We start from the raw sequence: 13728 nt of genomic DNA on the forward strand, positions 1-13728 counted from the left end.
TGGAATATTGTCTAGTGCACAAGAAAAATGTTGTACTGTCACTTGAAATATCGCCATTAGAATGTTGTTCATATCAGTGTTTATTATTATTTAAAAAAAATAAAAAATAAAAAAAAAAACTAAAAATAGTTGGTAGCTCCTTCACTAGCAGTGGAGATAACAGAGGCTCCAGATTATTTTGATACCTACTTCTAGAGGATTACTTTAAACACACAAAAATGGATAGAGAAAGAAAACTGTTCACTTACATATACATTGACAGATCCTGTTTTAATTTGTTTTGGATTTTGAGCTGCACTTGAACTGGAACGTTTTACTAACCTCGAGGGCTGGGCAATATATCAATATATTAAAATATATATGCGTTATGAAAAGTAAAGTACAACGTGGTGTGGTATTACTAAGGCAGTAGTTTACTACATAGCAAAGAGTATGCTCCCCGTCTCAACAGTAAAAAAGAGGGCTTCAAAAGACTCTTGACCCACGATACCAATTGCCCGGTCGCAATTTCTTTGCACAAGAAGCACTGCCAAACATGTACATTTACGTGTGACAGCCCCTTTCCAACCGGCTCATGAGAGTAAATCTCTTTGCCTAAATGACAGATATATGGTCAAGTCATACCTGTGAGCCATATTTGAGTGTGATTATCATTTCATTGAAGATTGGGAGTTTAAAAAAGCGTGTCTGCAGACGAGTTTTTCTTGGAAAACCACACTGGAGCACATAACTGAAACCTTAACACTGTTCTGCAGGTGAGTGGCTATTTTCTTATAGCCATTGCCTGATTTATGAAGGTCAACACACATCTGCTTTACTTAAACATGGGAAAGACAAGAGAACACACAATTCAAGAGTGAGTAAGAGAAATAGGCCTCTGTGTAATGCCAAATTTATACCCCAGGGAAACAGGAAGTTATGAATTACTAATTAAAGGTTCCTAGATACTTTGATCCACTTTATACAACTACAGTAGAAATTACATAATTGGTTCAAATATATTTATTTCCAAGAAATTGTTAAGGATAGCAATAATTGTAGAACAGGTCATTTTATGGGAAATAATTATTTCTTAGTCAGGATTTTTTCTTTATTTATTTATTTATTTTTGTTTCACTTGAGTTAAAGGTTTTTTTTTCAAAGTGAGATTATGCTTCTGCAATAAAAAAATATATTTATTTTATGGCTTTTAACACATTTTAACTAGGGGTGCCAATAATTATAGAGGGTGCTGTAAATAGATAAACACTGATTAACACATTATGACTTAAATAATACAAATATCAAATACAAAATACACTACATCATTAAAGTTGTTGGCTTTGTCTTCCTTGGGATAGAAAATACTTATTTAATTGTAGATTTTATTTATTTATTTATTTTTTAATAAATCAGCCAAAGCTCCTGGTTACACTTAGAAATGCAAACACTTAATGTGGCATTGTGGCATTGGTTGATCGAACGAGACATGATGTCCCAGATGTGCTCGATTAGATTCAGGTCTGGAGAACGGGCAGGCTGACACACTTCAGCCACATGAGACCTAGCATTGTAATGCATAAGGAGGAACCCAGGGCACCAGCATATGGTCTCACAATCTCATCCCGGTATCAAATGGCAGTCAAGGTACCTCTGGCTAGCACATGGAGGGCTGTGCGGCCCTCCAAAGAAATGCCCCCCTACACCATTACTGACCCACTGCCTATCCAGTCATGCTGAAGGATGTTGCAGGCAGCAGAACATTCTACATGGCATCTCCAGACTCTGTCACATTTGTCACAAGTGCTCAGTGTGATTCTGCTCTAATCCGTGAGGAGCACAGGGCGCCAATGGTGAATCTGCCAATCTTGGTGTTCTCTGGCAAATGCCAAGCGCCCTACGCAGTGTTGGTCTGCAAGCACAAGCCCCACTTGTGGATGTCAGGTTCTCATACCACCCTCATGGAGTCAGAGCACTGCTCCTCATGTTCCTCCTTGCACAAATGAGGAGGTAGCTTCTTTGTGTTGTAGACAATGCCTCATGCTAACTCTATGGGTGAGAGCACTGACAAAATGCAAAAGTGACAAAAAACATCAGCCAGAAAGGATGAAAACAAACAAATGGTCTGTGGTCACCAACTGCAGAACCTTTATAGGGGTTGTCTTGCTAATTGCCTCTTATTTCTACCTGTTGTCTGTTCCATTTGCACAACAGCAGATTAAATTGATTCACAATCAGTGTCGCTACCTAACTGGACAGGTTAATTTCACAGAAGTGTGATTGACTTGGAGTTACATTGCACTGTTTAAATGTACATTGCAAGTAATATTCATTTATTTTAAAAATAATAATAAATCAATAAACTGAAGCTATTATATAATCAAAGAACTTAAGTCCAAATTATAAAGAAAAATATAAACTTACAAATGGTTTAAAAAAAGGAAAAAAAAGGTATAGCTATATATCTCTCATTCTTTCTGAGAACTCTAGCATCCTTTGGAGAGTGCTTCTCTACTTTGCCTCATTTACATAAGAGAGGGCAGTTAATAGTCCACTATTAGGCTGCAAGGAGGGGGGGTGTCCTCAGGTTCTGAAAATTTAAGGCTTTCTAATCTTAACCTGTTAAATCTGGGTGCAAGGTGGGAACAATTCCATACTAGGGAGTGTTTATTTATTGGCAATTTATATACGAGAAGCAGCCTGATCTATGGCGTTAGATCCAATTCAAAGTTTGCCAGCTGAAAAAATAATTTAGTGTGAGGAAAAATCATGTCATGCAATGAAAGTGCTCTCGCAAATAGGAAAACATTTCCAGGGATGAAAATACAATCTCGCCATAGCAGAAGGGGGGAGAGAAAGAAAAAAATAAAAAATAAAACACACCCAAAAAACACAGACTATAACATACATACATACATTATATATATAATTATATATATATGTATATGTGTGTGTATGTATATGTATGTTTATGTATATATATATATATATACACATATGTAGAATGATTGAGAGGAAAGCCGGGTCTTTACCAGTGATAAGAAGATGATTCTGAACAAAAGTTGAGCGCGTTGTAGTGCATATTTATTCAATGACATGTACACACAACAGTATATATTTGATCACTTATTTTTTTTTACATTTTAGGGGAAGCTGAGTTTCCCTTGCAGTCTTAGAGCAATCGCCTCTGAGATATATATATATATATATATATATATATATATATATATATATATACACACACACACACTGACACACCCACACAACGCGCTCAACTTTTGTTCAGAATCAGCTTCTTATCACTGGTAAAGACCCGGCTTTCCTCTCAATCATTCTCATAGTGCTTTAAACAGTGTGGACGCTGAGCGTCCACTGAGTTCAATTGCGAAGCAGCAAAACGAGACGAGTCATTGAATAAATGCTGGACTTTGTCCCGCCCATCGGACGCTCAGCGTCTATGGGGCAGTGGGCTGGCCCGGATGCTCAGCATGATGATTGGATGATCTGTATGAGGATGAATCCCTTTTTGATTGACAGCGAAATGAGCAAATCAGCGATCCTTTGGTGTAAAGATCCATGGGAGCATTACATTTTCATTCTGTTCCGAGTTGAACCAGACTTTCTTAATCCTCTTAGCGGCATTTTCTTTGTTAAAAACGACTAGCGATAAATCGAGCTTCTATTTATGGGTGGAGTTTTTTGTAGCTGCTTGTGTTTGAAGACTGACTCCTATCACACTTTCTGACTTCTATCGCAGTTTCTGTCCAGCGGGTGTTGCTGAGCCCCTCCAACGTCACAAAGCACTCACAGGCGGACACACTTCACATGGGCCAAGGCCGTTTAAGCAGCCTAGCTCTGCTGGCCATTGAAAGGACACTAGTCAAGTCCCTGGAAAAGACGCCTTGTTGGTACGACAGGGTCACAGATCCTTTTCTTGAAAAGGAACGGAGGGTAGAATTTACGTATAAATAAACCGACACATTTTATGATGTAGGCCGAAAATGAGCTTCCCCTCCTTGAAAGACCAGCATCCGCCACTGATATATAAACTTCATTTCTTGTCACACCCATGCGTTTTTTGAAATCCACATTACACCAATAAACTCTTTTGCAGTTTGGTACTCCTTTATTCTGTATTTTTAATCAATTTTTTCCTGTACATTTTCCTCTCATTCTCATCTCTTCTATTTATTGAAACAGAATATGTATCTACTTCATTTTTTTATGGTATGTTTTCATTTTTTGTACTTGAATATTCAAACCTATTTTGCATATTAATATAATAATAAAAAATAAAAATAATGAAATATTTACCCTAATAAAGGGTAAAGGAAAAATATTTTTTACCCTTAATATTTACCCTTCTGGTGAAATTGAAAAGGCATTATAAGGTGTCTTTAAATTTATTTGAATTTACTAGAGCTGTTAGTCTTAATGTAAATATTTTTTTTTTACCAAACAAAAATATTTCTTCTATATAAATGAGTAGAAAAAATTATATTCCCTGGCCCAAGTATTATCTTGCACAGACCTTCATCTGATTGTCTCTAATTTCCTTGATAAGGTTTCCAGGATTGGTGGTGGCCTCCAGATGGAAGGTGTACTGGTTTGCTCCTGCTGCTGCCATAGGCCTTATCCATTGCTCAGGTTTAGATACCATCATGTGCATATCTGAAACAAAACACATTTCAGTGCAATTACCATGTATGTTATTAACACGAACATAATTGGTAATCAAAATAGTGGTAAATATGACACTCTCTCTCTCTCTCTCTCTGCACGGTGGCGCAGCAGGTAGTGTCGCAGTCACACAGCTCCAGGGGCCTGGAGGTTGTGGGTTCGATTCCAGCTTCGGGTGACTGTCTGTGAGGAGTTGGTGTGTTCTCCCCGTGTCCGCGTGGGTTTCCTCCGGGTGCTCCGGTTTCCTCCCACAGTCCAAAAACACACGTTGCAGGTGGATTGGCAACTCGAAAGTGTCTGTAGGTGTGAATGTGTGTCTGTGTTGCCCTGTGAAGGACTGGCGTCCCCTCCAGAGTGTATTCCCGCCTTGTGCCCGATGATTCCAGGTAGGCTCTGGAATCATTGGATAAGCGGTTACAGATAATGGATGGATGGATGGAGATATATATATAACAAATATATAATATAATTATATTGTTATTTTATATGACTCCTACCTCTTACCACATGAGGGACGCTCTGATAAGAATAATAAAGGTCTATTGCACACAGATTCATAGAGACTACTGAGTATCATAGATGGGGACTCCTAATTATTATTATTATTTCCTTAATGTATATATTTCTTGTTTATTTGGTCACTTGTGTTCAGTTTCCTTCCTGCCATGTGCAAAGTAGCGCATGCTGCACAGCCAGAGATTCACACGCGAAGATTCTCCTTTAATATTCTACATTCTAGATAAGTAACAAGAGACACTCAGTCTGAGACTCAGACTGCGACCCTTGATGGCCCACCCATTCATATTATAATAGCACGCAAATCAATCCGCTATTATTGGAAGATTAAGACTACAATACAACGTGTGAAAATGGCCATTTTTTTGGTCATACACATAGAAGTATATGGCTGTGCTTTCACACTTGTATGCAAAGCTTCAAGATGGCACAGTCACATTTTTCAGCTGCCTGAGGAGGAACGGCTTTATTTTGTGATGAGTAAGTGAAGCTGATTAGGCTAGGTAGTTCAGTAATATATTCCAGCAATGGAATTCGTGAAGCTGACAGTAAATAGTCTGTAATTGCACAGAGGTTAGCTGACAGTTTGAATGTTCTCTGCTGTTTTCAAGCAATCATCTGAAGCTATTATTTATGGTTTTGTTCCTCCAAAGCAGTCTGTCCCGTTGCTAAATAACTACAATACTGCCATTTAAAAACAAACAATTCAGTTGGTGCTGAATATTAACATGTGTAGCTTTTTGGGTAACAACCATTTTAGGTAGGTGAAATTTGTTGATGTCAAGGCATGTCAGATCACCTCAGACATTTCAATCGCCTCAATACAAAAAAAAAAAAAAAAAAAAAAAAAAAAAAAAAAAAAAATTTACGACCCTACAATTTATAGAAAACCTCCCAGAACTATCAACTCCAGTTCCCACTCCATCAGATCCAATGGAGCTATATGTACTAACTGACTACTCAGAAAATACCTGTCGATCTACTTTAGAAAATGTGGTACCAGTTAAAAGCAAAAGTATGAGACAGAAAAAGCTCGCCCCATGGTACAATGGTAAAACCTGAGAGAGATATATTTAAGGCACTTTTCATTAAAAAAGGGCCCCGTCCCCATTTGAGTACTGGAAGTCCCACCCTCGACCGATCAGAAGCGTCCATTTTTCCATTAGTCCCTCCTTTTGACCAATAACAAGTAACTAGACGTACCCAGAAGTTCCTCCCCTGGACATCACCACCTCTGGTTCACGCCACCAGACATCATCCCATTTGGTTTTTCAACCAACTACACCCCCCACACATCTGCCAAAACATAGATAACATCATCCACCATACACACATACATACATATATACAATGAAGAGATACCACCCTATCTGTTCCCAGACATCAACATCCATCACACACACACACACACAGATATCACAAGTTACTCTAATCGAATGATTTACCCAACTAAAATTTAAAAAGATACTGACCAATAAGATTTGTACTCAGACATATACCTAGAGTTACTCCGCCTTTCCCAGAGGTGTGACACTGTGAGTAAAGGTATAAGAGTGTAAGGGCTACTGTTTTAAAATAAGCTTATAAGCTACAAAGCTGAAAAATGATGGGACAAAACACCAGGTGCACCAAAAAAGCCTATGTTTTTTTTAACAGCTCGGATCTGCGACTTTAAGGAATGGGGTCTGTTTTGGATATGCATTTGATGACAAAACCAACAACGTTACCCTCTTTACCAGCCCAACAGAGAGTTGCAAGGATGCCACAGACAGATTCACCCTGCTTGGGAATGACTGGAACGGCTTCAAGAAACATAGCATTGAATTGAATGCATATACGAATTACAAAATTAAGGACATTTCAAAATCTTCATACTACCATGGGATCGATCCACGGCTATGTCTTCACACACTTTTTTTGTTCTCCATACCGTGAGGAATGCTGAGGGTACGTCTATGGTATGCAAGACTATGTTGTACAATAGCAAACATTCATATTCAGGTATGTTTTCCTATGGAAAAGACACTTACATAAAAGTAGATTGGAATGATTTGAAAGATATATATCAAGTATGCTTCATTAACAAGCATTAAATCGATTGCTTAATGAATCAATTAATTTAAGGCTTAAAGAGACTTAAAATGAGACTGAATGACTATTTTGAAGCCAACATCCATCATCCAATTGCAAGCAACGCTGATCTTGATATTGACGTTGTGTTTGTGAAAGTCGTCAGAGGTGGAGTCAGAGTTTTCCCTGAACATCCATCACGTAGAGAATAAATACAGCCACTTTTGTCAGTTAGTCACATGCTTGTCGTGCTCATAGCGACAACGGGTCATCTGCTAAAATGGCTCAAGAACTCTTAAACATGTACTATGCGAAGAACACATGTAGATGGACAATGCATCCACAGGATCATTCCATCCAGAACCATCGAATGAAATCTATAGATGTATAAGTAGGACTATGCTTTCCACCCATGCTGTGACCGCTGATCTGCTGAAAATAATCATTGAAAAGGACATAACTGAAAACTGCAACGAGTGTTCAATTGACCACACGAGCCAGCATCAACATACATGCCTGTATGACCCGGATGAATATTCTCGACACATCAACACTAAAAGACATTTATACTGAAAATAAGATTTCATGTTACACCACAAAATTTGCTAAACCCCTTGAATTGACAAGTGACTTGGAGGTAGCTCTCACGGAAGTGCAATATCCTCATACTCATTGTCAGGAGGGAAAGCATATTTGTCCGTTTTGAAGACGGAATATTTATTAAAAAAAATATATACCTGTCAAGTGAGTTCAGGTTATTACAGCAATATAGATGCTCTGATTCAGGAAATGAATAGAGTGGCAAAAAAGTTAGCTCTTGAAACAAAAATCGAATACAACAATAAAAATCAACAAAAAAAATGCATGGTAACTGACAAATCGTATGCACTGGGGGCTCATGTACTTTTATCACTTATACTAGGCCTGGAACCAAACAAAAACCTTAGCTGATATAGATAATGATGCTAAGGTCGGTGTCATAAACTATCCAATAGCGTCTCTATTTTCACAAGTACATGTTATGCTCGGGGATCGTCTCATCAGTCAATCAAGCAATACTTATCCATACAGATCCATAATGGAGTGTCTTTTGAATATTGGCAAGGATTCTACTGGATTGTTTTAAAAAAGACACTGCTGGTCAGATGGATGTGACAGATCCTCAAGGTCATAATAATGGATTAAAAAACAGGACCCTTTTTAGCTCAGAAAGCAAAACCTTTGATTGGACACATTCACTCTGATATTTTTTCAAGATAAACTTTTCCTGAATGGAATTAATTTAAAAATTAAAATGGTTCAAAGTAAAGAGGAATTTTGTCTAATGAAAGACGGCCCACGGGATTACCTTCTTAAATTACTCGCAGCATCACTGTCTATGAAAAAAGTAACCGTTTCTTCTACTGTAAAGTTGGGACATGTGCAGGATATTCCTCTGACCCCTTAAGCAGAGCATACAATAAAAATCCTTTTTATATTAAGCATTACAATACAGAGTTTATAGCCATCTATGTAGACCGAATACAGTATCCTGCAAAACCATTTCAACTTAACTTCAATCCGGTAACATGGTCCGTGAGTTTCATTCGTTAATTTTAGCTTCAGGAAAACAACTTATAGATCAGGGTTTGGCAATAAACAGACAAGACTACACGCAAGGTTACACTCTGGTCACTTTCAACCTGAGTCCTGATGATGACTGCAGACAACATCTATCGTTAATAAAGTCGGGTAATATGAGACTGGTACTCAGATTTCGAACCCCTCTTCCGAGAACTGTGAATCTAATTGTATATGCAAGTTTTGATTCAATTCTGAAAACCAACAATCATCGAAACGTTCTCATAGATTATCAGTAATCATGGATACCAGAGAACTTGCAGATTTGATGAAAAGCTGTTGAAAAGGGAAAGGGTTAATTGAGACGTTTTCTCATCTCACAGTTTGACTGTTTTAAAATGTTTGCAAGGCTGATGCATGAAGTTTAGCCCTTTCATAAGAAATCAAATCAGATCTGTTCAATATATGACGTATCACATAGTCTGAATCAATTTTTTCCCCATTTATTCCACTTGTCATGCTTTTACGTTTATCTAGCTGGTGTTGAGGTACCAAATACATCTTTTCAGCATTCTCCATGCCATCTCTGACAGGATGCTATTAAACTGCTGATGAAGGGAATTGCAACACTTAGTAAAAAAAAAAAGCAGAAGAAATCCTCCGGATTGATTAATAATTTTTTAGCCTCCACAGCCGTTCTATTATTATCTATAAAAATTTAATAAATTTCTTTTAAAGGGTCTTTTCAACCGATGATATTGTCAAGCCATTAAAGGAATGTTTCCTCTCAATAGATTTAGGGCTATTTCACAAATAGCTAAAATGAAGTCGGCGGGAGCTTTGCATAATATAACCTTCCTTTCTCCAGGTGAAGTCTAATATAGAGATCTCAAGACCTGAAAATTTCTCTTTAGTCTGGTAGACATTTCAGCAGTTCACAACTTTTTTTCTTTGGTATATATATACACTGCAGGATTCTCCCATGAAAACAAGCCTGACCCGAGACGAAGTTCTTCTGGCGTTGATGCTGTCAAATCTACAAATAAATACACTTACGGCCTAGCGGTAGCTTATTGGAAACATTTTAAAAAGTACTTGTTACCTGGATACATTTGACACGTCAGTATGTTGATCTGTAACTTGTCTCTAGGATTTTTAAAAAGCACCATGTAGTCGGTGTTTAAATTGATGGTTCTGCTACTTTTTCCTTGAAAAGGCTTTTTCTACTTCCTCATACTTGCTAGCCATTTCCATCAAATCATCAATCACCAGTAAGTTTGTTTTGTGGAAATAGTTCATCATCACACAAAGAGTCTGGTATTCCTTGAACAAAACAAATATTTATTTTGTTCAGCAGATCATCATAGAGAGTCTGCCAGCATGTATAACACCATACAACTTGATCTGGGGCTTTTTTTTTCCAATTTTCCAACAACATTTTGATAAAAAAAGATTTTCCGCTACTGCTTGGTCCACACAATATACAAGAAAAAGGTGGCTGAAGTGTAGAATCAAATGCCTTAGGTATAACCATATTAAAACATGTAGTTAGTTAATAACCTTAAGGTAAAGTTGTAAAATCCAAACAGAAAAGTTTATTGTACACAACTCTGATTTTTTTTTCCAAGTGTAAGCATCTTATCTCTCTCAATTTGATTTTTCACACGTTCATCAACCAGATCTGTGAAGTTCACAATTTCACTGTTGGTGTAGTTTAAAGTAATGCCCTTAACTTTCATTGTTGTTTTACCTTTGAGAGTGCGATAAGCAAAGGTTTTTGGACCCCCACTGACAAATTCTACTGTGTCCAGTTCTCTCGTAAGCCCTCCTAAGTAATCGTTTAGAGGCGGCATCCAGTCACCTTCTTTACTTTTGAAGATTACTCTGTCTGTATCCTTGTACAAACACCTCTGCTGTAGTCGATCTATCAGATTGTACAATTCAAGTGTAGCATAGGCTGTAGTGAAAATACATTAGCATTGCCCAGCTTTAGGACACCCATCGTCTGCGTAACACCACTGTACCATCGCCACCTCCTGATTCAGAAAAGGTGAAATGACTTGCATCATACATATTCCGAGAACATGAATTGTAAAAACTCGGTCTTTGATCAGTGAAGTGTTTGACCTGTCACATCTTACACCATAAAGAAATCAGAGCCATTTTAGCCACAGATATCTTGGCAGGATTTACGACTATGCGAGATTCATCAAGTTTGATCCCTTCATTCTCCTCATACTTTTGAATGTACTATTTTTTTTTTTTTTTTTTTACACTGGACTCATCAGCTACCCAGGAGGGATAACCTGAGCTCTCTTGTTTTGTCTTAAGAAACATTTTGATGTAATCTGCAAACAATTCATCCGAATGATTAGGGAAGTGCCATATTTCAAACAACTTCATCATTCTGTAACGTTTCTTGAGGGCCTTCATTATCTCTTCATTATACCAACTAATGGTCAGGGACCTCTCCTCATCCTTGTGGTTACAATTTCGCATTTGTAGTTCAGCACATGTTCGACACAAAGCAAAAAAGAGTTAATTTTTCACCCTATAAGGGGCACAGGGGGTACCTCTGTTTTATTCACGTACGGATAGAGTGATGTGAAATCATTGTAATCGATTCTTTCACCAGGACCAGCTACATAATGCAGATGTAAAAAGTGTTTGTTTGACGTGTTTGTGTTGCTCGTGTATTGTACTAGTCAAAAAATTAATCTCTTTCTTTGGCCATCGTGGTGTCTACCCCATAGAACGCAGGCTGAGGATAAGGCCCAAATAGTTCTGATGTTCCTGTGTACTCCATAAATACCCTTTGTTGTCTGTTATGAATCCCATAGCCTTTGGAATTGCGCTCAGTCTCATAGGGAGAAAATCATCATCTTCAAAACACAAGATTTTACCCCCTTGTGCTATGATGCTAGGTGTGATTCCTTCTTTTACCAAATGGTTCAATAAAAGGTATGAATCTTACCCTCAAGCATTGTGCACTATGAAAGTATAGCCAGTGTACTTTTTCCTGTGAAACCTCCTAAAGTATGCAGCTATGCATTTGTCCCTTTCAGCTGTCCACTTCTTACCTCTATAATCAATGCAGCATATATAATTAGCTATGTGATAACCTGTCTGTTGATTGGCCTCAAAATCATAAAAGACATAGCTTTTATCTGGAAGTTCTATTTTGAAAGGTTCTATAAAACATTCATGCAAGATTTATGAATCCACAATTTGGCATCACAGTTTTTGCAGAGACTCACATGACACCGATGCTTTTTGGATCCGTTACCCCGATCCTGCACTGTATTACATTTAGGACAGTAGAATCTAGTTTTGCATAAAGTTTGATCTACTTTTGAATCGATCACAGCTTTATGTTTATCATAACAATACTGTGATCTACAAATCCTTAGTCAATCTTTGCATTGTACAGTCTTTGCATCTATTAGAAAATAATAGATGCTTAGAGAGTTCAACTGAATAGTCTGACCTTGTTCTTCCAGACTGTTCTGCAACCTTCACAGACTTTGGTTTAGTTCACAGATTATCTGATTCTGAGCATTAACTGTAAAATTTGAAAAAGGTCTGATTTTAGAATTCTTAGCTTGATTAAAAGCTTGTTGTTGCCGCGTTTCTGTGCCATTTTGGTTCATCTGGTTAATACACTGAATGACAATATGATACACATGTTTTGTAAATACGAATAAAACAGTTTTACAATCTTGCCTTGATCCACATACAATCATACAAGTTCAACATTCTGAGTGAAAAATTGATGGCTCTTGACTGATTCAGGTAATCGCCTGATCGACCTGATACTGTCAGAATGGTTCCTGGTGGAAAGCATGACTGTAATATAAAGAAGAACAAAATATAAAAGGAGGACGCTGAAATACGTATAAAAATATATCATATTTAAATTTACTTACTGAAAGGATTTAGTCTTCGATAGAATAAGAAAAAGGGGGGGTGATGGTGGGTTGTGGTGCTCATGTTAACTATGTGTGTGCGGAGGATGTTGATGTCTCTCTTCATGTTCATGGTATCTCTTCATTGCATATACATATGTGTGTGTGTGTTTTTATGTAGCAAAGTGGATGGGGTGCTCATGTTAACTCTGTGTTCGACGGCTGTTGATATCTGGGAAAGGAAGGGGTGGTATCTCTTCATAGCATATATGTATGTATGTATGTATGTATGTATGCATGCATGCATGTGTGTGTGTGGTGGATGATGTTAACTTTGTGTTGGCTGACGTTTGGTGGTGGGGTGGGGGGGTATTTGGTGGGATGACATCTGGTGGCAGGAACCAGATGTAATGACATCCAGGGGAGGAACTTCCAGGTATTTCTGGTTATTTAATATTGGTCAAAAAGCAGGATTCCTTTACTCAAAGGGGGCGGGACTTGATTGGTCCAAATGACCTGTCAAAATGTAACAAAAGGTGCCTCATCTCTCTAAAACGTATATTTCAACAAACATCACGGAAACTAGAGTGGAATGCCATTTCTGCTCTGCCTGAAAGAACAGCCTTACAGAGTATAGAAATGCCCTCACTAAAGCTCACTCTGCATATCAGGTTTCACTGATCTCCAGTAATAAAAACAATCTTAGAATACAATTTATTGCGTTTTCCAGAACTACAAAATCAGGCCGGGTCTGAACAACTAATTCCGGCAACTCTCACCAGTAAAGTCTTTATTGACTTTTTTAATAATATAATTGAGAATATTAGACAACAAACTCAATCCAGTTTTTAATCTGACCTGGCAGCCACCTGATGTGGCTGATATAAAACAATGTAATTGTAAAAGATAGACTTGAAACCTTTTACCCACTCTGTTATTAACATATAAAGCTCTACATGGGCATGCTCTTGAATACCTTCAAAATACTATTTCCTATTACCAGTAGATTGACCAGAGG

General features: G+C 37.7%; 1 protein-coding gene across 1 annotated transcript in view; it reads right to left on the bottom strand.

Annotated features, from left to right (window-relative positions):
- The window catches only part of rpe (ribulose-5-phosphate-3-epimerase), an 88113-nt gene that overhangs the window by 33932 nt on the left and 40453 nt on the right, over nucleotides 1-13728 (bottom strand). Inside the window, exon 3 of the mRNA XM_066686725.1 lies at nucleotides 4511-4650. Within this exon, the coding sequence (XP_066542822.1) occupies nucleotides 4511-4650 (140 nt within the window). The remainder of the gene's footprint in view (nucleotides 1-4510; nucleotides 4651-13728) is intronic.

The sequence above is a fragment of the Hoplias malabaricus genome, chromosome 12 (genome assembly GCF_029633855.1).
Source record: "Hoplias malabaricus isolate fHopMal1 chromosome 12, fHopMal1.hap1, whole genome shotgun sequence".
NCBI classification, from domain to species: domain Eukaryota; kingdom Metazoa; phylum Chordata; class Actinopteri; order Characiformes; family Erythrinidae; genus Hoplias; species Hoplias malabaricus.